Source organism: Anabas testudineus, chromosome 3, assembly GCF_900324465.2.
Source record: "Anabas testudineus chromosome 3, fAnaTes1.2, whole genome shotgun sequence".
Taxonomy (NCBI): domain Eukaryota; kingdom Metazoa; phylum Chordata; class Actinopteri; order Anabantiformes; family Anabantidae; genus Anabas; species Anabas testudineus.
This window is the reverse complement of record NC_046612.1, coordinates 9,180,260-9,206,091: the sequence shown is the minus strand read 5'-3', so window position 1 is coordinate 9,206,091 and position 25,832 is coordinate 9,180,260. Positions and strand designations below refer to the sequence as shown.

General features: G+C 40.7%; 1 protein-coding gene across 4 annotated transcripts in view; it reads left to right on the top strand.

Annotated features, from left to right (window-relative positions):
* sox6 (SRY-box transcription factor 6) overlaps positions 1 to 25,832 on the top strand; it is a 129,597-nt gene that overhangs the window by 46,499 nt on the left and 57,266 nt on the right. For all 4 annotated transcript variants that reach the window (XM_026378349.1, XM_026378350.1, XM_026378351.1 and 1 more), the window contains 2 exons: positions 2,653 to 2,863; positions 19,553 to 19,642. In XM_026378349.1, coding sequence (XP_026234134.1) covers positions 2,653 to 2,863; positions 19,553 to 19,642 — 301 coding nt within the window. The remainder of the gene's footprint in view (positions 1 to 2,652; positions 2,864 to 19,552; positions 19,643 to 25,832) is intronic.

Genomic DNA, 25,832 nt, shown 5'->3' with positions numbered 1-25,832 from the left:
CTCCAGTATTTTTTACGTAATACCTCTAGCACCTTGGTTCTCTAGTGAAATGTCAGGGATTCTGGGGACCTCAAACGGGCAGTTCAGCAAAACAAAATAGCATATAATACATACATAACTGATGAGGTAATGTAGTAGTATATGTGCTTCCTTTACCTTGTATTCTTTTTGCTATTATGAAAACTTGTTTTTTTTAGCACGTGTTGTGTATGAGCTACTTCTGCAGTCAGGTCCCAGACACTGTATTCTAAGTGCAGAGGTGCATCCATGTAAGCAGTGCAAAGAAGAGCACAGGCACTTGTGGGTTATAGACATGGGAAGCAGGTGGCTGTCTGTGACAGACGGGTCTCTAGTAAAGAGACCCAGAGGGCCTCTGAAGTAGCGCTGCAGTTGGCCACTGAGACGTTCAACACATCACCGTTGCAGCACAACACACATGCAAACAGACACATGAATAGCCTTTGTAGCAGAGTGTTACTCATAATTCTGGAGTGTGGATGCTGCCAGTGCAGGTTGTGCATTGACAAGCAACAGACTGCATGGGTGGCCTCTTCATCTGTAGCACATTATGGGACATCAGCAGCAGAATAAAAATTCTGTTGATGATGTCCCATAATGTGCTGTGTTATGATGTGAAGTATGGACTATAAACATACTAATGTATTTGTATGGCACCAACAAAAAGTGTTTTCAAAGTGTCTTTCAAAAATTATGACAAAATATCAATGGAAAAGGTCAAGTCTTATCAGTCCTAAAACACAGAACCATTGGTGGGGAAGAATGCCTCAAAATGGAAGAAAACCTAAACACTATATTTAATTAAATTGTAGCATTAAATGCATTTTTGAGTTTTACTTTTGAGCAATTTGCACATTTTACTGTAACTCTTTAGAGAATAAACAAGGGTATTTTCTACAGAAGATATTCGACTTTACAATATGAACCTTTTGAGAAAAAACGTTGAGGTCAAAATGCAATCTTTTAAGGCAGACCTTTTACTGAGGTAAACAAAGTAACATCAACAAAGATGAAAGGGAGTTTGATTTGAGTACATCACATGGTCGATAGAAGGATGATGGGTATTCTAAATGTCAAAGGTTGCATGTTGAGAATTTCAGTATCATTGCCTCTATAGCCTTGACCTTGGGTCATAAGGAGAAGCTCATCTGAAATATTGTAGGTGTATAAATGTTTCTACAGAATAATAGCTTAAAAGAGTAAGTGCAATCAGGACACCAAAAAGAGTACAAAGACAAAATGAGCAAAAGAGAGAAAAAGTAAAATGGAGGATGACAGGAAGCGACTGAAAGGGGGAAAAAAGCAGGCATAAGGTGAAAGGAATGAGAGTATTGCCTTTGCTGATTACCTGACTCCTCTGCCGTGCCATGTGTCTGTGTGGGCTGTGCCCTGAACCCGCGCCAGCTGATTAACCCAGGACTGCTCCACTCCCCTCAAGCACTCTCCACTGTCTCTGCCACACTGCATAATCATCCAACACTGGGCTGGGAGGTGCAGAGTAGGCCAGTCGGTCGTGCCACCCTGGCGCGTGGTACCAGACCACCCTCCACACCACTGTAACTCTGCCTGGGGCTCGACATGCCACGAAGTAATGAGAAATTGGCCCTGTCAACATTCCTGCCCAGTTTACCGCATTCCTGACTTTTTATTTAGGACTGTCAGTGGCTCCAGACATGATTCTATCATTTTAACCATGCTGCATTACAATTTGAACAACTGTTAACACATTGCTGTTGATTAAAACTCACTTTTCAGTGCATTTATTTCTTTTAGATAAATATGTGTCATGTTTATTTTCTTTACTATGAGAGCCAGAGTTTAAATCAGAACTAACTGTTCCTCTGTTAAAGGCTGCAGACTGCCGGCTGCTTAGCTACCTTCTGCTTTCTCAGACTCTACAAACCATAATTAACACCACCTTCTGTCAGACGCAACCCTCAGCCATGGTCTGTGTGCTGACTGTACACTCCCATGTGCATGAGTTTTCTCTCCCTTTTCGTCCCCCTTCAAACTGTCTCCCATTCTTCTCCCCATTTCCTTCATGTCTCTGTTTGTGCACAGGGAGCACTTAGCCAGTCAGCCAGAGACAAGACCCTTAGTTAAATACTAAACCATACACAGGTGGGATTGAAAAACAACAACAGCTTGAGACAGGACACAGATTTACGATGGCTCAAGGCACTCAGCTGAGAATAGGTCTCCACTAGAAAATGAACAAATTACACAGCAGTCACCCTAACACAAACGCACACTCAAAAGCAATTTGAGAAATTACAGTTGGGAGGTTTCTCTGTGTAGTCTCTGCAGATGAAAAGTAAGGCCTGAACACATTATGGATATGCCCTATGAAAGTGTACCTCATCATTTCATCTCAATTTTTCACTTGTCATATCTCATTTACCAGTGCAGCTAGCTCTGTTGAAGATACAGAAGCTGCTGTGTGAAAGCCAGAAAGGGGCCATTTGAATTGGTCAAAACACTCCTGAGCAGTAAAAACCTAGTAATCAGTGCATTTGAATGAAAATCTGTCAAAAAAGCTCAATGGGGCTCTGACAGAATGCAGAAACACACTCATCCTTAAATACAAATGTAATCCCTTGTTGCCACCTCTCCCCACTTTTGTTTGTCTTGCAGGAATCTGACAGCAATAAAGTATGTTCCCTCTACTCCTTCCGGAACAATTCCACTTCCCCACACAAGCCGGAGGAGGGGGCCCGGGAGCGAAGCGACCTGCTGAGCGGATCAGCGTTTGGCACTCCGGAGCGCCGCAAAGGAAGCCTGGCAGACGTAGTGGACACGCTGAAGCAGAAGAAGCTGGAGGAGATGACAAAGACAGAGCAAGACGGTATGAGTCCCTTTCGTGTGCATGTGTTCGGGGTATTGACGTAGGAATACCTTTTCCTTCGAAGCACACCTGGTCTTCCCACTTTTTCCCTATTTTCTTCTATAATTTCCTAGTTTGCCAACTGTCCACATCTCTTGTATCTCTCCGTGTCTGCCGAAACACACAAGTTGGGAATACTGACGTTACAGTGTTTCCAGTTTGTTCTGAATTTCTTCCAATGTGACAAAGACTGTGTGGCAGTGCACCTCAGCATAAGTGTGGTCTCCTCCCATGCCAAGGCAAACTCTTCAACTATAAAACCCATAGTGCTGACCTCATGCCAGGAACATTACCTCTTTTTATTTTGCTACACAGAACTCTTTTCACTCTGCACAGTTATTCATCAAAACTACTTACAAACAACCTCAGCCTCTCACTTTTTTTTTCTGCAGTTACATGCTGAGAAATTCTGTGATAAGACTGTGAGGTCTCTGTCATATATGCACCCCATTTCACCCTGCGTGGCTCTCCCTCCCACAGCCTGCAGTCTATCAAGAGTAAAACAAATATTTGAAAGAGCTGCTGAAACACATCCCCCTTCTTAATTAGGGCTGTAGTAATATAACTACATCCAATCAAATGTTAAACCCCCTTGGGAATGCATGTGTCTCATTTAGTGTCTGGGGAGCTCTTAGCTTAAGCACTTCATCAGACGAATAAATTAGACCTCTGTTAGCCTAAAAATAATTTGCCACTTCTTTTTTTTAAGTGTTCGTTTGGTGATCTTTGTATCAGAGCATCACAGGCCTCTCACCAGATAATCATTTAGCCACATCCTGATACGGAAACTGATTATTTGTGGTGGTGTTTGGATAATAAAAATGGGAACGATCCCTCCTTATAAATGTAGGAAGTCATTCAGAAAAGTTTAGATGCTTAAATTGGATCAATATGACCAGCAGAGAAACATTAAATACACATGCTGCTGGTGCACTTTTCACCATTAATGCCAATTAAGGTTTTTATAGATGTGTTAGCAAATTTAATATAATTGTATAATATCAACATACACTAATGAATATTACAATTAATACTCATTATACTGCCTACAAGGAGGATTCTTCGCAGTACGTAAGCTTAGACCTGGAGTTGATCCCAACATACAAAATATTGGCCTCCCATAGCACCTATTACAAATGTGGTTAGAAAGTAAAGCAGTTCTGCTGCTACATCTTTGTTTTACCCTAAGGTAAAAATTGGATCACATATGTGTCTTGTTTCCTACGGAGTTGATTTTCAGAGCAAGATTGTCAGTGCTCTCTGTAGTGACGGTGGGTGTTATGGTAATGAGCCCCAGCTGGTGAAGGCTGGTTGTTGCAGTAATTTAAATGGTCAAGTGCAGCTTGTAATCCAGGGCCGTATGTTAGCGCAGGGAGGAGAGGGTGCTTTAGAGTGCCATACAGCTGTTTTAATCTCCTGTTAATAATAGAGACTTGGTCTGCCTCATGCTCTGTGTATCATCACCACCAAAATAAACTCCCTTGTTGGAGGAAATTAGTTTCTGAGCAGGGAACACAGCAGAAGACAAGAGGCTTGCAAAGTTCAGTATGCTGTCCCCAAGCTACAGGAACTGAGAGATACTCTGTTTTTGAGAGCACTTCAGGAAGCTTCAGTGGTGATGATCAGTGATTACTGTAAAATGGAGGGAGAGGGGCTCTTAGAAACTGCCAAGGAAAACCTCACAGAAACCTCGGAGAAATCATAATCTTGTGTCTTTGTTTATAGAGAGGGAGACAGTTGGAAGTTGAAAAGGGCAGGATTAAACCTATTAAATAACATACATGTAGGCAGGAGGAGCCATTTGTTCTCTGTAATGATGTTGCTAATGTATCACGAGGAACAGATGAGCTAAATATATCACTTATCTAAGTATGACAACTGTTGTGTCTAATTCTTCTGCTTTGGTGCCTGCCTGGTCGGGATCACCGAGGTCCTCAGAGAGTCTTCACCATCTGCTGCCATTCTTCTCTGGGTTTCCTTGTCTGGTCAAGATAGTTTATTGTCCTGATGGACTGAGGATTAATGCAATGACCTCAAGTGTTGTGGGAAAACAAATGTTCTGTGGTCCACTTTTTTACACAGTGCATAGCTCATATATGGAACTTGAAATCCCACTTAAAGTGATACTGTTAATACTGTTGGAAGCTGTTGAAGAGCTCTTGGGTTTAAAAGATTCCTTGACGATGTGTCTGTATCAGCTTTTCCAGCACTTCTTAATATTACAAGATGTGATTTTTTTTTTAATGCTGCAAAAGGCACCTGGATTGTAATGTTGGTAGAAATCTTGACTCTTTTTAATAAAAAGAAAACTAAATTTTTACTTTTATACTCTGACAACTTATGATAAATCATTAATATTATATATCTCTATTCAAATAAAGTGGGTAAAATATAAAGTTTTGTTCACTGACAATGATGCCTTTTAAACACAACAATAGAGGTGGTACTCATTGTAGGCATCGCTCCTCCATCCCTCCATCTCTATATATTTGTACCCTTTCACCCTCTCTATCCTTCCACCCTTCTTCTCCATTTCTGGTCCTTAAAGTGCTTTAAGTGCTTGTGACTGTGCTAATGAATGAAAATGTCCTCCCAGCAGCGAGCACCGCATTTAGCTGAATAGTCACCTTTGCTGTAAAAGCTCTATTAGGCCCAGTTGCCAGCAGGGCTAACGATTGTGCCCCATGTTTATTTACTAGGTATTGTAAATGCATTATTTATGGATAAGTCTCCAGACAGCACTTGTCAAGAGTTAAAAATGTCAGTATAAAGTATTAGCAGAAAAAGAAAAATGGCCACCATTATAAAAAGCCAAGGTGACCTTGATTTGATTCACATGCAATTAGAACAGTTTTATATAATGCACTAAAGTATGAATCAATACTGCGCAAGTCAACACAGAAATACTTTGTGTGTTGAGTCTTTATGATCGTCCCCAAGACAAGGACGGGTAATTGGGTTTCAGCTTCCTGCCTTTGCTTTTAGGGATTTTCCTGGGCTCAGCATCTACTTGTTGAATCGTTGCCAGTACGACCAGGAGTGGATTGAACGCAGTTATGTATCTTTTGTCTTATGTGTTGAGTGGAATTTGGAAACAGAAGCCATCTCATCCTTTGTTTTTAGTCTGGTGAGTGAGAGAGATGTAGAGATTGTGTCAATGTTTAAATTTATTATTATGGTTTTTACATTTTGTATGTTTATTAGTATCTCTCCACATGCCGTTCCATTGTTTACAATAGCTGTGATACTCCGCACAGCGGTGAGAAAACAGTGCTGCGTGAAATCTGTGAAAAGCTGTCATGTGAATATATTCTACAAAGCTGTTAAACTGACAGTGGAGACTGTTTTAAAATATACTCTATAGCTGCAAATTAAAGATATTAATAACTATAACAATAGTGTTTCAGCTTTAATTTAAAGAAAACAGTCAAACAGGCACAAAGAGAGTTAATTTGAAGTTTAAGAGTAGGATACTGTAGGTGCTCGAGCAGAATATTCAACACCTGGAGCCCTTTGACAGAGCTAATTAGCTTAGCAAAGGGAGGGGGGGACACCACCATTCAGACAAACTGCAGCCCCTTGTTAGAAAAGAGTTCCCTTATTACAGCAGTACTGTGAATAACCTAACCATTCCTTGTGACATAAAACAGCACAACACACTGTGCCACTGTGACTAATTGTGTTTGGGCACAGGGTTATGTGTGTAATTGTATGTGCTTCCGTATTACCACTTAGACCTCTCTTCCTCTCCCTCCGCCTTTATCACCTCTGCTCTATTTGTAAGTGTAATCCCCCTGGTAAGGTTGTGTATTATCACTGTATAATGACTGTGCAGTAGGTTGAGTGTGTGTAGCCCCAGGTCATTATCCTCTATTACAACAGGCCATGTAATGAGATTCAAGGATGGATGAAAGCTTTGGAACAGAATAGGATCAGCTCTAAGCCTTTGGTCTGATTAGCACTGATGAACTCTTGACTCTGTTGTAACACTGTCCCCTGTCAGTGTCACAGCCCCTGCTGACCCGACACGGGAGCTCACTGGAAATTGGTTGCAGGTGCTTAATAACAGGAATTGATTCATTTTAACAAATGTGTTTATTTTAATTGTAACATTAAAATATTTATAACAATCTATATTATTTAGATTGATTTTTAAAAGATACACCCATCCCTCCCCCGAGACAGGCTGATGTCTTTCACCCCTCCACTTTTAGTTCTCTCCCTCCTCGCCTCTCCTCTCATCCCAGCTGCCATGTCATCTGGTTCAGCTTTATCCCACCTAATTAATAGGAATCTTTGTTATAATGATCTGAGCATGAGACTCTGACTATGCATATGCAATGAGGGAGATCCAGTTGCCTTGGTTGCAAATTTTGAGATGTTCTTCGCACATGCCGCTATGCTGCTTCCTACCGGACAGCATAAAGCCGGGACCCTCCTGGCAGGACACACACACACACACACTGGCGAAACATCAGTCAGGAAGCAGCATTTCTCCCGTGTGCTGTGTTCCCATCTCCTTTAATAATCTGTTGTTTATTCTGTCAGCGTGATTTTAGCAAGCTACTTGATCTTGATGCAAGTGATCTATTTGATCAAATAGCAGATATACTGAGGTGGTGTGTGTCTGTGTGTGTGCATGCACACATGCTTAAATATACTGCATGTGTCAATAGGGGCCTTCCCGTGTGTGTGTGTGTGTGTGTGTGTGTGTGTGTGTGTGTGTGTCTTGGCCTGTGGCGTGGTGCACTAGCCCAGCGGAGCAGTGCTCTGGTCTGTCACTTTTGTTTGAATAGGTAATGTAGATCTGTTCAGGCTGAAGAGACATGAGCTGGAATCGCTTGTTAGGATACATGATCAAAAGCGGCTCTCTGCTCTCTGCCAATCAACCCTCTTGTCACCCTGTGAAGCAGACGTTAAATAGATTTTTCGGCTGTATGCCGCGGGCAGCCTGCCAGCCTGACATGTGAACTTTCACAAAAAAAAGGATACCCTGCCCCTCACTCCTCCCTAATGTCACTTTCTTCTCCAGATTTGTGCTTTTTTTTACTCTCTGCTTTTACATGTTCTCCGTTCCATCTTGTCACCCTTACCTGAAACAGATCAACATTTTCCCTCCTCCTATGATTTTGGTTTCCCACCCTGTTTTACTCTCCAGCGACAAAGTTGCTCTTCTGCCAGGCTGAGATCAGAGCCCAGGGCTAAATGGAGTGGCTGTATGAGGGGAATCGGGAGCACAGAGTGCCTGGTCCGCTGCTGAATTATGTATTTACTATCTGTTCCAAAACAGGGCTCACACATAGCACAGGCATGTCCCAGTAGGACGGCGGATGCCGACACAGGTTTCACTTTACACAAGCTAAGGTATAGATTTTGTTGCTGCTTTCAAAATGGGAACCCTTTCTGCTGTCTTGGTCATTCAGATGACAAAACAAGCAGCTGCTTCTTCAATGTGCCATTCTTTGCATTCAAGATCACCTTCCCCAGTTCTCATATTCCGATTAGTCAACAGTAGCAACTGCTGTGGAGCATTCCAGGGGCCATCTTCCCGGGTTTCAGCTGTTGAGCGTGTCCCCCTGCACCCATTCAGCACAAAACTCCCATTGTGATCCTGGCTTACTGGCTGCACAGGAACCCCTTAATAGGAGGAAACGGGTGTCTCTGAGAGACAAATCACAGCCAAGGTTGCACAGAGGCGTGCTTGTCTTGATACTCTCATACCCACACGTTGGCTGTAGGTACGTCTTGTCAACTGCATTTGTAATGAACAACATATATAGTCAATGAGTGACATCACTGATTGTGCAGTGGCGATTTAGAAATAGTAAAATATTAGATTTTACTGTTAGAAAAACAACAGGTTTTCCCCTGCGTTGTGTGTGAGTTACTACTGTAGGTGATTAAATCAGCAGCAGTTTGTAATAGCTTGACTGTTTAATGTGACACCACAGTATTTGGGAGGGGGCACAGAGATGGCAAAACACTGACACATTAGAAGGCAGAAGCAATTAATGATACTATATTTGTAATTTAGCTGTGAAGCCTAGAATTGTGAAATAGCAGTCTAGTTTTGCAGTTAAAAGGAACATGACAAGGAAATAAGCAGGTCAGAAATGGGAAGAACAGGGGTTATTCCACAGGGTGGGGGGTGGGCAGAGGAGCAGGCACATGTGTCCTGCTGTGTGTGTGTGTGTGAGTGTGTGTGTGTGTGTGTGTGTGTCTCCAGCAGGGTTACACTGGGACACTTGTGTGCCAGCTCAGTATCACTGTCCTAGCTGTGGCATTCAACTCCCAAGCATTCTCCACACATAACTTGACAAAAGAGCCGGTGTCATCTGACCAAGGATCAAAATAGTGTGAGTGTAACTCACACCCTGAGCACAGACAGCCTCTGTGGCCTGCTAATGATTTCAGAGAACATTGTAGGCTTGTTCTGTAAGTCGGAGGTACGTCAGCCATCCAACCCAAGAGATCTGCCGTGACACAAGCAAACATGACAACTAGCGTAGATGCAGCCCATTTACATATTTGAATTGTTTTTCCCAAAAAGCAAGAATGGTTTACATTAAACTTTGATGTGTTGCCTCTTTAACAAAGAGACTCTTTAACAAGGAGTGATGAAACAGATGTTTTCTCCCCCTCAATTCTTTTCTTTCTCCTTGTTCAGTATCTTTACATGAGCCGGGATACGTGATGAGGATGTCAAAAGAAACAAATAGAAATGTTTTTTATTGCACTGCAAAGCCTGAGTGCCAGTGACAATAATCATTTGAAGAACGTCATCTCTCTGTCGAAGTATCACCAGTATGATTTTTAAGTCTCCACTGGATGATTGGTTAATTTGCTTTATGACTAGTCAATAGCAAATAGCATATTGTAATGTTCAATCAATAGGTTGATGTTACTATTTGAAACTGAGAAACCTTTTTGTATTCTTTTTGTAATTAGTATAATATAGGAAAAGTGGGTGGTTGGATTTATGTATTTCCTGTACCCCCCCACCTTATTGCACATATCATCTTCCCCGTTGCATCGTCCTTGTCATTTTTCTGTGTGGGTGGCACTTTGCTTTACAAAGCCAACACTGTAAGCTCTCCCGTTGTGAACTGGACCAATGAGCTCAGTCGCTCATGAGAAGCAAATTTCTCCAGTTTCTTCTCTGTCTTGCCCAGCAGGTCTCCGTCCGTATGGCTCTGTATCCCACAGAAAGAGAAAAAGAAGCTGAACCAGCTTGAACACAGTGTTACCTACAGTATGGCACCTGATTTAAAAAAAATGTATATAAAAATGTATATAAATTTTTATCATTAGATTTGTATTAATTTTAGTTAAAAACTAAAGCTTTAATAACAATAATAATAATTATTATTATATGCTTTATTGGTCCCCTTGGACTAATTTGAGGAGTTCTAGTCTTCATCTGGGACACTGTTATGTTATTGTAATGTAACGTTAATGTTACATCCACAGCAGTTCACAAATCAGTTTCATCCAAGACACGATAAATGTCAGCTGACAGTGACAGGATGTCACTCAGTGTGAGATGCTTCTTAATAAAGCTACTAAAGCTGACTCAGTAATAACCTTCACTGAGTTTAGAATTAGTTTTTTTCCCCTCAACATTAAACTAAAACTGAGACTTCTGGAGCATTTTCTCACACACACACTGTGCAGTACCTTGTACTAACAAGCGTACAGTGTATCACCCACCTTATGCGTGTCATTTCTGCTTTTTTTATGTCTTCCCTGTCTCTGAAGCACTTTGCTATCGTCCAGCGTTTATGATGAAATAAAGTTTCAGTCTCTATACCAGACACTTGGCTTCACTGCAAATTGTAATGCATTCATGTGGATCCTATTAGTCTCTTTTTGTCCTTGTAGAGTCAGACACCCATTAATTTACTAAATCACACTGAACAACCATGATCACAGTACTCCACGTTTTCTTCACACATCCATTAATTTAACATAGATGAATAAATGTGAATGTTTTCGAGCATTGATTAACAGGCAAGTTTATATCTGACAGTTAAATTGCAGGGTACCCAAAAAAAATCTCTCAGATGCAAGGTACCCAGTAATTTAATTTTTGTGTGAAATTATTATAATTTATTACAGTGTGTGGACCCTAATGATTACACACATCAAATGGAAATTATAAATTGAAATCAAGTCCACATATTTCTCATCGCAACATTCGTTTTCACAAGTGCTGATCCCCTCATCAGCATCGGCTGAGATTCCAGAAGTAATGTCTAGTTTTTCTTTCTAGTAAACCCAAAGCTTGCACACGGTCAAAAAAAAAGAAATGTTTTGTTTTATCCTTTTTTTTTCCTCTTACTGCTTTTCTGTTCTGCTCTTTTAATCTGGTTGAAAAAAGAATAAATTAATCAATGTCATAGGATATGAGATATCTTAAAGCAAAATGTTTTATTGTTGGCTTTATTTGGCTGATTATTATTTAACCACAAGTAACTAAAAGAAAAAAAAGACTGAATAAATAGCTTTATCTTGCTCAAATTAAAAAATCTCCACTTCTCTTTGACCTTGTCTGGTTCTTTTTACAAGTGCCATTTGGGCTTTCTTAATTACATTTAAGTAGCAATTGTTTGTTTTCCTGATGAATTTTAGAGTGCATTGTATTGATAGCCATGTTAAACAGACTCCCTCTACTGCCTGAAAAGAGACTTTAAAGCAGTGGAGAGGAGAGGAGAGGGAATGAAAAGTTCATTTTGCTATCCAAGCATTTAATGGTCCTAGTTCTTAAAAGTGACCTTGTGGGGTAGAGAGTGGAGCAGCACAGCAGCTCCTTCCAGCTGCACACATGGCATCCATCGGGGGCACAATCACGCACAGTCTCAACACCTCAGGCTCGGACATATGTTGAGTTTTATTTCATTCTTCTGACATTAATCCTATGCACCAGCTGTTCTGCCAGCTGCCACTCTCCGGCTTAAGGGGAGATTGCAGTTTTGGGGGCTCTGAGTACTGGTTTAGCTTGGCTCCTCATCTCCTCCTCACGAAGTTTTGATTGGATTTTTTTTTCTTGCCCTCTTTCTACTTCCAGGTTCCTTGAGTTACATACTTCCCCACAATCTGTCCCTATTTCAACTTCTTTGCCTTTGTTCCCCCCGCCCCTTCTGATTTGTGTAAATAAGATGAGGTTGAGGCTGAAATTTGACTTTGAATCTGTCCCATGAACTTTACATGGCCCACAAGACATTAGTAGTGTTTTTCCAAGACATGTATTAAAAATGCACAGAATATATAGTGTAAATATTGATATTAAAAGCCTTCACACTGGGAGAAAGGTACAGGAATTGGCGACACACAGCACTTTTGAGCACGAAGCACACTACCCTCTTGTTTCCCCGCCCTCAACATCTCCTGCTCTTTCCCTCAAGGAAGCATTTGTAAGGAATCACAGTGCTGGAACCTATTCACCCCACAGTCATCTAACAGCATTTCTGTGGGATTAGCCTGAACATGGCCTCAGCCTGTACAGTTATGATTATTGACATATTGGGTCTGACATATTTCACATTTATGTGCATTGTCTGGAAGCATACTCAAGTGTTCTCAATGTCATTTCTGCTGAAGTACGGCCGGGCAGTCTGCAAGCACGGGCCGCAATGAATTGATCATTGCTCACTGCTCACTTTAATAATTCAAGCCTGATTGCCACAGAGTGCCGCAGTAAAATGGATTGGGAGAGGTCACATGCTGCTCAGCTCAGGAGGTGAAGCCTCTTGGGGATGGTTAATTCATATATGCTTGATAGACACGTGTCCTATTTAGAGAGGTCAGGGTGCTGCATGTGTATACGGCTTCTCCGAATGGTCAGGTCAACACTGCGGGATTAAGACGTTGGTCAGTGCTGATAAAGGTGAGGAATAGGGGAGAAGTTCCTGGTCACATAGGTCAGCATGTTTAGCTGCCTGAGGAAAAAGATAAAACACTCAGGAAGTTACCTGCGTCTTGCATCTGTTTCTCCTACTTATTACTGCACACGTTGTGCTGGATTTTTTGACCTGTGGTATGTGTCACAGTTTTCAGTCTATTTGGCATGTAACTCTCCAACCTTCAACTGCTAATGAGATAACTACAGGGAATGGAAATAAATGTGGTGGAAGCAACCTCAACATCATCAATTATCACAGAAACACAGTTGCACAAAATACCAACAAAACAGTTATTTTAATTTGGGCGCAAACTAATAATCCAGTTTATACAAAGCTTCTGTTCGGTGAAAACTTATCAGGGTTTTTCTCTAACTAACGTTCTATGGTTTCTATGATAATAACAAATTAGGCTGCCATTTGATGCACAATTAAAACACAGACAGGCAGATTATATAGCAAAGAAGGTACGGTAAGAAGTAAGGAAACTAGTAGGGAAAGGAGGATATGGGACCAGAGGAGATGTGTTCTCTTTCTGAACCACATCGCGTCTAGATTACCCACAGTACAGTATATTTATAGCAACTGTTTACATGACCAAACAGGTTAGTCTAAAGGTGACTAACAGAGATGTTCACCAAGTGGAATAATGATTAGGTGTCAGTTAAAGAAAGCCCACCATGATGTGCAGGTGTTCCGCAATACACTGACACGTCTCAAGGAGATGGACCTTTTTATTTATGCATGCCAGCACTAGTAATTATATATTAAAAAGCTGGAATTATTTAACTGCACCAAAAAGTCTCCTGGAAATGGTAGCAGTTATTAAAAATGTTGACAACGAGGAAAGGTAATTGCCTGAAAATGAGCGATAACGCACTGTTGTGCTTAGAATGTTTTTTCTTCCCTTCAGTTCCCTCTTCAGCGTTTGCATTGTGCGGCATCACCCGGGTGTGTAACCTATTGCGTTCCGATTGCTCCCTTGCAATTAGTGCCCTTTTTGTCCTCACTTCAATAACGCCATGATTATGGAGACTTCAGGAGTATTTGCAGCATCCAACAGCTGTTGTCTCAGGGACTACCGGCTGAATGACAAAAACATGTTTTCTCTCTGCATTTCACTTCCCTGCCTGCCTCTTGTAATTATTATGTTTTATTTGGTGTGATGATGGGGTCTTGTTTTTAGTGTGTCTGTGATTAAGATATTCAAAGGACTCCTTGGAGTGTGTCACAGTCATTTTCTTTTTTATCAATCTCGACTTTTGATTTGTTTCCCGTGCGGTGCAGAGTGGATGGGAAAATTAGACGTCAGCCTATCATTGTCTGACTTAGAGTATGAGTTTTAGCGCTGAGATAGAAATTTATGCATGAATTATAAAAAAAAAAAAAAAAAAAATGTATCTAACACTGAATGTAGGAGTGAAATTTCAGTGCATTCTTTAGTTTTTGGATCATTTAAATTATTGCAAGATAACAGTGTAATTTTCAGAATAGGCGTTTACTTCATTATACATTTTTGCTTGTAAGATGCTCTGATTACACTAATCATCACTGGGCTATAATCATTAACATATAATAATATATTACTAAATATTCTTCACAATCTTCAAATAAAAAAACTTTTTTTTTTTTTCAGATCTCAGCAATTTTTCCAACATGTTTACTGTGAACACTTTCAGGACATGATACAAACCAAACCAGGTGCTATAGATCCTTTACGGGGACCTTTTCAACAAATTGTGTATGCAGTGTTTGCACACATTTTCCACACCTATGGCTTGTTTGGTTAAAGCAAGCAAACTAAGTGTTTTCATAAGCATATTGACCTTCAGTCAATACTGTGGCATGTTAAAGAAGCTTGTTTACGGATTATTGGTCGTTTGTCAATTTTTGTTATTACTGTGTTTTTTTTTATTTTCAGATGTTTAAAACTGACAGGAAATGACTTTTCATTTCATGTCACTGCTCACAGTTGCACTTTTAATGTTACATGCTTCAGTTTTGTCATTGCAGTTCATAGATTTTCCTAATGTCCAGTCTAATGTTCTGTGGAGGTTCTGGTTGACTATAACTGTACCGAATGAGCTCTATTCAAGCTGTAGCTTGATTAAAGATTCTAAGACTCACTCCATTTCCTCTGTTCCTCTGCCCCACACTGCAAATTGCATTGTTTCCTTACTTGCCTCACTGTGCGGGCCTCTGTATTCTGGGGAGGAAATTATTTATATGGTCAGTGTCAGCTGATCATTGATTTGGTAATTACATGTTTCCCCTTGAGGCTGGGACAACTGATATACAAGGCCAATGCTAAAGGGGAAGTCTCTTAGTCTGTTATCCATGACTTATGGCTAATTTAACTCTCCTAGAAAGCCTTCTATTCCCTGCCAACGGCTTTTCAACACAACAAACACTCAAACACAAGTATCATCTTTCTCCCGGGAGAATAGTGCACACAGAGAAGCTCAGAATGTGGTGGCAGACAGTTGAAACATTTTCATTGCTGACAACACAGGGTAATAAAACACCCACTGCTGCATGTTGTAACAAACCAGTTTTGTGCTTGGAGGCAGTCACACTCTTTAAAAACATGACGGTGTGTTTTGTTGCATCAACATATTTAGAAGATTAACCTTTTAAAGATTGAAAACCTTGACATGTAAAAGTAAAGTAGGCCTTTTTGAGTAAGGAGTGCTGGTATATTTTCTAACATTAACATACACACTGGACATCACACTTCTATAGCAGTTTTGAGAACTGTTTGAAAATGGGTTTGTCCTTTTGTCACACATTTTTAAGATTTGCTGTATTAGAGACACAATTTGATTTACCTGTGATAGTGTCTGTTTAGTTTGCAGTGATACTTGAAATGGGCCTCTCTGTCTAGATCAGCAATAAAAACATAAATTAGCAAACGATTGGCATGTACCTTTGCTTCTCAACCACAGGCATTTATAGCTTACCAGAATTCATTTTAAGAAATATTAAACAAATTCATATTGTTCAATTTTTCAGAATAGATTTTAAGATTTGATTAATAACATTTAAAGCCCTGTATGGCCTTTCCCCCAGCTATATATGCGAACTGTTAAATCCTTATCAGCCTGCACGTTATATATTCCCCTCACCCCAACCAGTCGAGGCAGATGGCCGCCTAACTTAAGCCTGGTTCTGCTGGAGGTTTCTTCCTAGGAGTCCTAGGGAGTAATTCCTCTCCACGGTCCCTAGTGATTGCTCAAGTAGGGTTTGTTGGCTTTTCTTATTTCTATTCTTTATTTGAATTTTCAGTTTTCTATGTGAAGCACTTTGTAACTTGTGTTTAGAAAGATGCTCTATAAAAAATTTATTATTATTATTATTATTATTATTATATATATTACTAGTTGTTGCATTTAGATTTCAGGGAGATAACTGTGAGAGCACACTGAAGAAGAAAAAAACAGAAGCATATGGACAAAGAGCAGAAATTAAAACATATCCATATCTTCTTTCGAGCGAGTCAGGGAGTCAGTCGGTGTCAGGACAGATGGTTAGTGGTAACCTACTCTACTGTGGTTTATACTGAACATGATTCTGGCAGCCATAACTGCCAGGTGCTGAAAGCTTTGTTTATGTCACACATCAACCTGGAAACATTCCTTTGTTGAGATTTATGAGGATCATTAGCTTTGTTTTTGATACAGTAAAAAAAAAAAAAAAAAAAAAAAAGTAAGTAGCCTAATCTAGTCAACTCATCTCAGCTGTAGGTGTCTCAATCTGCGCCTGTTCACCCACATCAATATGATCACAGAATACCTGCACAGGAAAGCTGTACACCAGAGATGACAGCGCTGATAAGAGATAGACATGTTGAATTTGGCAGTATTAAATTAGTAATGACTATTCCCTTTCTTTTCACTGCCACTTGGAAGCGCACAAAAGCTAAAGGTTCAGGGAATTCTTCCAGCTTTATAGCACCAGCCCCAGAGAAGAGACAATGAAACCCAGACCGGCTTAGTAGTCCAGAAACCATTCTGCTCTCAATGGAAACACGTCTTGGACACACACTCCAGTAGTTTTGTCTTCTATGTTGCTATCTGTGGAAGCTGCAGAGTGGAGGAGGTCTGTGCCAGGCAAGAGTCCATAGGGACCATTGGAATCACTGGGGCTGGAGGAAGTTGGTCTGGGTCCAGTGGGGCGATCTGAGCTTGGTGACAAGCCAAGCTGTCTACTGCAGGGACGCTGGGAAAATGTAAATAAGAGCCTGATAAGGGCTATTGTTTTCATTCCATTCTCATCCCAGCTGAATGGCCTGCTCCCCAGCCACAGAGCATTTTATCTCGAGAGGAGGAGGGAAAGAAATGGAAAGGGTGGGGGTGCAAGAGATTTAAGAGCCCCCATAGGAAAATAAAAATAAACTCACTGGACTCTTCTCTTGTTTAAGCTAATTCCCCAGTATTCAATGTCCTACTTTAAGAGGACAAGAGTGTAACTCTTCTTTATGCTACAAACTTCAGAAGTTCTGCTCTATCTTAAAGAATTATGTTTGCCTTTCACTTGCAAATCCTCTGGCGTTTGATATCCATTCAAATCACCAGTGTGAATCTTTTATTAGAATTAATTTTATAGAGAGCACGGTATCATTTTCTGACATTTTCTGTCATAACCTGACAGTAATTATTATGTTGATACTAACCAGTGTTACCATTGGCATCTATATTTTCTCCAGAGAACACAGGCATTTTAGAAACTGAAGTAGCATTCCTCCTATTAATCTAAATTCTTCTGAAAAAGAGGCTGTGGAAGGAAGGGTGCTTTGAAAAAAGCCAGACATCTGACTCATTTACTGCTTTCCTTAAGTACGCCTGCGCAAAAGTTGCTCTGCTTTCATCAAATCCATTTTTGGTTGCCTGTTTTGTCCATGCTGTTCGAACACTGAAAGGTGTTTGAGAGTTATTTTATAGACTAATCCAGGTCATTATTCACCTCTCCCAGGTGAAAGTCAGGGAGGACAGCGGTGCATTCCAGCTGTAGTCTCTCCTGTTGGAGGACTTGGCAGGTTGGGTCTGGCCCAGCGGAGGGGATGCAGAAGTGAGGGAGCGGCAGCTCTCCTGGGAGGGAAGTGGAAGGGAGGGGGAGGACTGGAGTAGAATGGAAGCTGGCACCACATTATCTCCAACAGTTGGTGCATTCCTTAATGATCAAGTGCCGGAGCAGCATCTGTGATGAAAGTGTTTGTTTGTGTGTGTGTGTGTGTGTGTGTGAGTGTGTGAGAGAGAACATATGTGTGCATATTAACATATGTTCACTGTGTTTGTTTAATTCCCCTTTACACCACTTTAAAAACAAGCCTTTTCTGTGCTTTAGGGGAGACAACATTGTGCACCGATGTTGTTCAGTCTGTCTGTAGATCGTGATTTGAGGGGAGTTTGTTGTTCTGGGAGAGGAAGCTGTCTCACGCAGGGCTGAGGCTCGGGGAAGAAGCGCTGGGCTACGCTACCCTCTGTGCCCTTAGCCCTTGTTTTGGGATCTGTGATACTTTTGCCATGGAGGGAGTTAAAATACGCAAACACACACAGCCTTTTCTCTCTCTCTCTTAGGGTCAAGGGGACAAACTGTGAGTTGGGAATTGGAAAGTCAATAAAGCAGAAGTAATGTTATAATGACCCTTGGCTGTAGATGTCCTGTCGACCCCCATCACATAGAAGGAAGTGGACAATCAAACAAAATGGTCACTCTGCTTGATCTCTCTGAAAGCCATCCTTAAACAAGAACTACTGACTCCCTGTTACTCCCAGTTCCTCTGAAGTCAGTGTGTTTGTCAGTAGGAGCAACAGTGTTTGGTTTGTGGAAGTGAAGGGCAAGAGATGTAACAGCGGGATAGAAGGACACAAAACTTGTATACATTCTAGAGAATATTAGTGAAACTGGAAGAGTCCGAAATACGGCATCATGTGACTTTTCTGTATCTCCCTATTTCACATTTAGCACGTTTTGGGATCACAAACACGTGGCAGCTACATCAAACTGAGGCAAAGACTCTCTTCATAAACATTAACATGCTTATGAATTCTGCTCTTTTTGTTGCTATAAGTTTGTTCCTAAATTAACCATTAATCGGTCTGTGGTTAGACCACCCCAAAAAAAAAAACGAGTGCCATGTGGCATGAAAAGGTTCAGAGTAGAGGCGGTTTGTGAAGACAGTGGCTCAAGGTGGAGGGGTGGAAGCTTGCTTGTGCTGCTGGTGTTTGATGAGAACAGGTTGACCCCTAAGCAGTACAGTGATGGCGAAGGCCTAGGTCAGCCAGCCCAGTGTGTTCTTTATCAGCTACCCAGCGACAGCATGGCAGATTGCAGCCATTCCTCCTCTGATTCATTGTCTGCTGGACAAATGTTAATTGTTTTCATCATTGGCAGCTATGTGAATGCTCGGATGTACCCAGTCTCACTCCTTGCCTCCCACTTAATGTGTCTCTCTGCCCTTATGCTCTCCCCACAATGCTTGCTTCCCTCATCACTATACCCTTCGCTCATTCCTCAACTGTCAGACTTAGTCTCTTTTAATGTTCACAGTGCAATACCATCAGATAAAATACTTCTCTTTCATCTTATACCTTCATTCTTTCATTTTCATTTCAGTGAACAGACTTTAACAACAACCACAATATTTAAAAAATCTAGAATAAATACCATACATAGTGGGTATAGAAAAACTGGCTCTGAATTAACGTATTCATTCATTTAATTAGACTTCTTTGTTCCTTTTTTTTCTCAGAATCCTCATGCATGGAGAAACTTCTTTCTAAAGACTGGAAAGAGAAGATGGAGAGGCTCAACACCAGCGAACTTCTGGCAGAAGTAAAAGGTAAGACTACAAGGACTGTATCAAAACGCGCACATTTACCACACCAACACCACTTTAAGTCATGTTAACAAGTCCCTCATTCCTATCAGACTTACATAATCTATGTGCTGTATAATCTCAGAAACAGCCATGTACTTGAATGAAATAAAACAAAGGCCTTTGGCTGCCCTCCTAATTCATTTCTCTCCTCCCTTATCTTTTGTTGGAATGCCCGACTCTGCCCAAAGTGCTGTCTTCAAAATCCCGGCCCATTTAGACCCATTCTGAGCCTCTGTGGTTGTCAGCGGTTTATTGTTGTTGTCCCTTCAGAAGGCCCCGAGCTTAGCTGCTCTGCTCCGGACCATGCGGTGTGTTCATGCCACTCTGATAATTGTTGAACCCCGAAGTGTGCTCCATGTAACCAGAGCACGGCTGAGATGAGAGGAGAGAAGCCGCTCAGAGAGGAGAGGCGTGCGGTGCGTAGAGGCGCACAGTCGTCTCCTCAGCGAGACGGCGTTTGAGTGGAATGTCTTGACTCTGACAGTGAACGCCCTGCACAGCATATCAAGCGCAGCACGGCAAGGATCAGCTCAGCACTCCCCCGAAATCTGTGTTTATGGCAGGCTGAAAGTGGGCTGAGGCTGGGCAGGGCTGCTGCTTAGTCCTTAGCACTGACTGTTACTGAGAGCTTGTGTGTTTATACAGCACGGCAAAGCACAATACCAGCTGGCTGATAACACCAGGCTGTCACTGGCTCCTTCGCTTCATCATACAACTTCTTGTTTTTATTTCTTGAAAACCATCTAGGCAATTTGAACTCGGTATTTCATGAAGACTACTTTAGTAACTATAAAGAGCTTATTTCACTGTTTTTTATCAGGTGATGTTGATCATTTGCTTAATTGTTTCTTTTTATGAAGCACGGGTGGCATTAATGAAACAGTTGGGTTTAATTATTGAATTATGTTTTCTCTATTTACAGAGGAAAGGAAAAGAAGCTGTTGAATGTTCTAATAAGTATATTCAACGGCAATAACCTTAATGAACTGAAGGATAAATCATTGCTCGGTGAACTAGATTCGTTGTACCTACAACAGTGTACTGTATGCCACCGTAGATCAAAGTGTACTGGGTAAAATGTTTAAAATGATTTAGCCTTTTGAAAGCTGGTCTGTTAAATTACAGATAGGACATTTTGTCTATTTGATGAATGGGAACGAGAAGGTTACTTGGTGGTCTGTAAACAGGTATGCAGTCTGATAATAAACACTATGGCCTCTGTCTGTTGGTGAGTTATGGAGACAGTGTATACATCAATATAAATGCTTCTCCTATCAGAGTGGCAGCCTTAGATATTTAATTAGTATGCCATTTCATATGACTGTAGACATTTCAAAGGCCCGCTTTGTGCTCCCCCTTAAAATGTCTCTCTCTCTATGTTTGATGTCTGCCTGATGTAAATATGGGCAATTAAAAAGAAGCCCAGGGTTGGAGACGCACAAGGTCCACCTAATTAAAACACAAACAAAGGTACCAAGCAGAAAACACCTCATGATTAAGATATAAAGTGTTATGATGAAGTAGACATTCTATTAATTGTTGGGTTAAAATCAGTACAAAAGGCAAACATGCCTGTAGGTTTTAGATGAATGAAAGAAATAATAGAGGATAGAATAGATGCTGGCATGCAGATAGATACTACACTACCTACTGGCAGAGTGGCCTTGTATATTCTGCGCTGATCACGCTCACTGTTTTCTCTGCCAATTATACCGAGCACCTCGTAGGCTACCTCCATCAAAATCTTGAAGAAAAAAGTAACTGTGTCGCGACAGCAGCAAGTAGTGAAATCTGACGGGTGTGAAGATAATTTAGTGTTAAAAAAATGAAAATGAAAGACAATAGGTATGACACAATTTGACCTGAGGCTTTACCAGTAAAAAGATAGACCTTCTTTGGCTGCAGCTGTGTTCAAACATGCCCTGAATACTTTATCCTGTTGAGGTGAACATGCACGTAAAGTAAAACAAACAAAACAAAACAATAGTATCAACAACAGCAGAGAATCGCTTTCTGCTAACCCAACCAACCATTTACCTCTCACAGACGTACCTATAATTATAGCTTATTGTCATGTGGGTGTTGGGCTACATAATGTGCTGTTTCCGGGGTAAAGACGTGTTTTAGGTTTTACAGTTAGTAGAACTAAACACAATAATCCCGCAGAAGCGGCAGAATTGTGTTATTAAGGGTTAATGATTTCAATGCTCCATCCGCCCTTTCTTGTATGTTGTTAGGGCTTAGAATCAGCAAAGGAGGGCAAAAAAAAAGCGAGTCTGTGAAGCAGCATTAGCGGTGGATTTCTTATTACCAGTCAATTCCAGAGCTAACTGTTTGTTTTCATACCTGAGCTTAGCTGTCAATCTGTAGGAACGATGAGGAGGGAGATGAAATCTCTTGAACAAAACCACAGAGCAAGAAAGGGAGGCTGGCTGGAAGGGCTCCAAACCACAGAAAGTAGCAGATAATAGGAGGCAAGGTGGAAGGAGGGAGGGTGTAGAAAAGAACAGGGAGAGAGAAACAGAGAGAAACACCTTGGGAGAGAAAAAGGTTTTAGATGTGGATACTTATACTCAACATTTCTAATTAGATTTTTCAATTTCTGTTCAAAGAATTTGAAATGATTTAGAAAGCTTCTAATCTCATACATGCACAGTGCATATTTCAGTGTGTATTTATATTTATATGTACACACACACACACACATTGTCAACGATATACAAATAAAATAAATATAGTACACAGTGTCCTGTGGCGGATAAGGTTGCTCTCTGTTCCCTGGTAGCTGTGTGCAGGGTCTTTGAGCCTTATACTCAACAGAGCTGTTTAAGTTTCCCTGCTGAGTGCCAGTTTACCCGGCCCCCCATCGGGGAAAAAAAAAGAGAGAACGCTCAAGCATTTAGTCAAACTGAAGAAAAATATGTAGTCACTAAATTGGAACACAAGCTGTATTCATTCTCTTGGAATTTGCTAAAAAAAATAAATAAATAAAATAAGAAAAAAGCTTAACATTGTATGCTAGCATTGAAATCACAGCTTGAATTCTGAAGCAGAAAAATCTGGGCTCTTGCACTGTCACAATCAATTTGAGAATGGTGTCTACATGACAGTGGTCGAGTGCACACAGACACTCCTGTGGCAGGCAGATAAGTGGAAGCTCTTTAGGAGGAGAACACAGGGCAGGGCAGGGCGGCAGCTGAGACTCATTTGGTGCTGGCCCTACCTGTGCTGGCTTTACTCCTGCACAGACAGAAAGGAGTCCAGTGTGTGAACACAGAGCGCATATTGTTCAGTCATATGGTTAGCTTCAAAACACGATTATTCACTTTAAAATGTAACTTTATTCCTAATGGCTTCCATTAAGTGGGGTTTTGATGCCACTAGACACAGACTAGTATCTGTGCACACATTTTCTAGTGACACCGACTTGTGTAGATTTAAAACAAGTAAGGATATAATTATGTGTAGTAGATTTAAATTTACTTGTGTACAAACTGTACATGAATATTATATAGGATGTTTACCAAACATACAAACACATTCACAAAAACAGCACAAAGCGCTATCTGTCCAGTTGCTCAAGTCAAAAAGGCCTCAGTTAGCATTTTCTCCATAACACTTCAGTCAACTGTTTGCCCTGTGCACTCAGGTGAAATATGAGACACAGTAAATCATTATTCCTCAGGCCACATTTGCCAGATGAATGTATGAGAGTGTTGGACTGTGTGTTTTTCTCCTCTAATGAATTGAGGAATTTAGCTCATGGCAATAGAGGTAAAAAAGAAAGTGCTGTGCTCATGTGTATCTGTGTGTGTGTGTGTGTGTGTGTGTGTGTGTGTGTGTGTGTGTGTGTGTGTGTGTGTGTGAGAGAGAGAGAGAGAGAGAGTGTGAAAGAGAATTCCCTGCTTGCTGCCTGAATTATATTCCAGCAGTTTTGCATGGTTTGATTGAGAAATGTTTCAAAAATCATATAATACATTTTATATAAACAGCATCAATCGTGTCTTCATTTGAGGAAAATATAAAACATTGATGGGACTGAAACAAATAGTAGCTTCATAGCCATGAAAAAAGCTGCTGATGTGCAGATCAATGTTAGCAATAATAATTTAAACAAATACAAATACATAATAAGTAATAATGCAACCAAATCTGAACCCCGGGGTCAGTGGTTTGATTCCTGGTTCGTCGTGGCCACATGTGCATTGGAAAAGGCATTGAAGTCCCATAGCAGCGCTGTCATCGACTGTCTGGCGGCTGTTCCCTCTGGACTAAATAAGGATTCTTGAATTTGGAATAAATGCTAATGCTAGTGTGACATCTGAATTTTGTGAAGCATCTAAAAAGTGCATGACTTATAGCCACAAGAGACATTTTACCAAGCCAGTCTGACATATAGTTAAATTCTAATGCAAACATTTATGATCTCTGATTAGGTCTAGTGATTTGAATGGTTTGCACAGTATTTAGTGCTTTTCTACCTTATTGGTACTCAAAGTGCTTTACACTGCTTCTCATTCACCCATTCACACGTTCTGAAGCACCAGCTGACAATCAAACCACCAACCCCACAATTGGCGGACAACCACTCTACTTCCTGAGTCACAGCTATCCATCCACCACACTCTTAAGAACCAAGCAGGTGTTCTTGTATACTACTACTGGTCTCCGCTAACATTGCTGTTTGTCCAGCTATTTCAATCAATCACTTGTGATCTGGATTAAGACAAAATGCCTGCATTGTTAATACACTTATTCACTAAACACAGGGCAGTCTGAAAGACTTCTGAAATTGCTCTTGTGCACAGTCCAAGGAAATATGCATGTTCTGATTTAATTATCAGCTGTAAACAGAAGGACAGATGAATAAATGTTCTGTGAAGAGAATGGAATAACATCTAACTCCTAATTCACTCCCAAGGTTTTGTAGACAGTAAGTTGGTGCCTTGATCACTGTCTCACCGGCTTTATATGCGGTGTATAAACGAGACCTTGAAAACTGTGTACGGCTTTTATATTTTAAGGGCACATGAGTCAGGCTCATCATCACAAAGGCTATGAGAGATGAATAGAACGATTTGTTTCAGTGTGTTGACCTTTGCTATATGTTGTTTTGCATACATACAACATCCTCCATGGTGCCAGTACCTCTGGTCTGTTGCCCTCTATTACAGAATCAAAGAATCAAGTATTCAATAACGGAAAAAACAGAAGTAAAGTTTCCGTATTGAGATTTTTTATTTTCTTTTTTTATGTTGAAGTTAATTTAAGTGTCACTAGCATTGCCATGTGCTCAGGTTGAACCTCTATCTTAGCTGTGTGAAGTACCCTGACCTGAGTCATGGGTAGACAGTACAGTCACAAGTTAATAACACACACAAACATAATTATAATCTTGCACCTTCATTGCAACAAGTGCTTCTTGTAGTTGTGGATCAACCTTCTGCCATAGCCATTAGATGTCTAGTAATCTACACCTTCAGGTAAAACAATCATTTTCTGAGCCACTAAAATCTTTTTGATTCTTTAAAACCATCTTACAATCACATACAGACACTCTGTATGTGATACTGCATATGCACACACAACAAACAAGATGAATCCATACCATATAAGAAAGCTTATTGACTGAGAGTCATTGCAGCCAGTGGATAACGTGCTTGTTAGTCATTGCTCATGCTTGTTAATGGAGTTTTATTGGCAAGATTAACAGCTTTTATATCATGGCAGAGGCAGCCAGCCAGGTAAAACAGCTGTTGCTCATATTGTCTTGGTTGTAGGACATGAAGTTGCATTAACACCATATTACTGGAAACACATATGTTCATGCAGCAACACTGAACAAGTGTATATAGTACAAAATAGTTGTACACTTTTTTGTCGGTGTAGATCCTCAATAAGACATTTTCCTGACCAAATAATAAAATGTTTGAGCTGTTTTCAAGAGACACATGTGGTCCAGACTAACTTCTGTTCCATCAGTTTCAGTAAGTCAATGCAATGTCTGTTTCAGCATGTTTTCCCCATCAAACAAAGACCTCTTCCCAGGGATTTTATTCCCCATAATCTAAGACAAACTGCAAACTACTAGAGCAGTGGTTCACACAAAGTGGAAGTGAAAAGTGATTTTAAGAGAAAATAATCAAATATT